This window comes from Tupaia chinensis, unplaced genomic scaffold, assembly GCF_000334495.1.
Source record: "Tupaia chinensis unplaced genomic scaffold, TupChi_1.0 Scaffold000082_1, whole genome shotgun sequence".
NCBI lineage: Eukaryota > Metazoa > Chordata > Mammalia > Scandentia > Tupaiidae > Tupaia > Tupaia belangeri.
In genome coordinates, this window is record NW_006159543.1 from 2,003,147 (window position 1) to 2,004,459 (window position 1,313).

At 38.1% G+C, this 1,313-nt stretch overlaps 1 protein-coding gene across 1 annotated transcript in view; it reads left to right on the plus strand.

Annotated features, from left to right (window-relative positions):
• Positions 1 to 894, plus strand: part of LOC102491095 (eukaryotic translation initiation factor 4 gamma 2-like) — a 137,767-nt gene extending 136,873 nt beyond the window's left edge. The window contains 1 exon segment of the mRNA XM_027769694.1: positions 794 to 894. Within this exon segment, the coding sequence (XP_027625495.1) occupies positions 794 to 868 (75 nt within the window). The 3' untranslated portion in view covers positions 869 to 894.
• Positions 895 to 1,313: the final 419 nt, after the last annotated feature.

Below are 1,313 nucleotides of genomic sequence, written 5' to 3' on the forward strand. Positions count from 1 at the left end.
TAGCACTTTTTTCGTGGGGGGGGGGGGCAGCTTCAAGAAACACTAGTCTTAACATTGTTTTACCTTTATTTCTAAGGTTTGCAAAGGAGCTTCATAAAGTTCATTCTTTAAGATTTATCCATAGCTCTGTCTGGGGTGGGACTGGAATTACTGCTAGTAATATGCAGTAATGTACCAGTGTTGCTAATGACATATTTAGGTTTGAAGGAGCCACTGTCCTAGACTGAAATAATCCTGAAATGCAACAAGTGTTGACAAATGTGCTTGAGCTAACTGACTATAAACCATTTATATTTTATTTCAAATAGTATACTATTTTTTTAGTATACTATTTTTTTTAGAGCTTAAAGCCAGTGTCCAGAGAGTAAATTTGTAGCATATCCAGCAATAAAAATGTATGGTAGTACTTACAACTTTGTTGTCCTTAGCTAACATTCCAGTCATATCCTAAATCAGAAGTTAGGCTACCGGGAACCGGCAGATGTATAGTGGTTGCATTGCTGGACTCCCATGTAGCCGACCACAGTTCAAGTCCTGGACCTGACGACTTAAACACTTAGGCTGGGCACGTGTGCCTGAGCGCTCAAGATCCTGAGAGGAGAATGGAGGAGAAGCGATTGCTGTATGGTCATTCCTCCAGGGAGGGTGATTTTTCACTTTCTTTCTTGTCTCTGTCTCTCCAGCAAGCACACGTACCCTATAGCAGAAATCTCTCTCAAAAACAAACTGAGATTGCCTTTTTTGGGAAGGGGTCTTTTGTAAATACTACTAATTTTGTTACATTATAAATCTAATTTATCAGGTGAATCAGTGGCTAACCTGGCTAGAAACTGCTGAAGAAGAAGAATCAGAGGAAGAAGCTGACTAAAGAACCAACTAAAGCCTTAAATTGTGCAAAACATACTGTTGCTATGATGTAACTGCATTTGACCTAACCACTATGAAAATTCATTCCGCTGTAATGTTTTCATAATATTTAAAGCAGAAGCACGTCAGTTAGGATTTCCTTCTGCGTAAGGTTTTTTTGTAGTGTAATGTCTTAATCATAGTCTACCATCAAATATTTTAGGAGTATCTTTAATGTTTCGATAGTACATTAGCAGCATGCAATAATTACATCGGAAGTTCTCAAGCAGAGGCAGTCTACTGCAAGGACCTTCTTTGCTGACAGTTGTTTTAAGTTAGAAAACTGAATAGCAGCACTGAATACTGTAGAAATGCACTTTGCTCAGTAATACTTGAGCTGTTGCAATATTTGATTATCCATTGGTTGTTACAGAAAAATTCTTAACTGTAATTGATGGTTGTTGCCG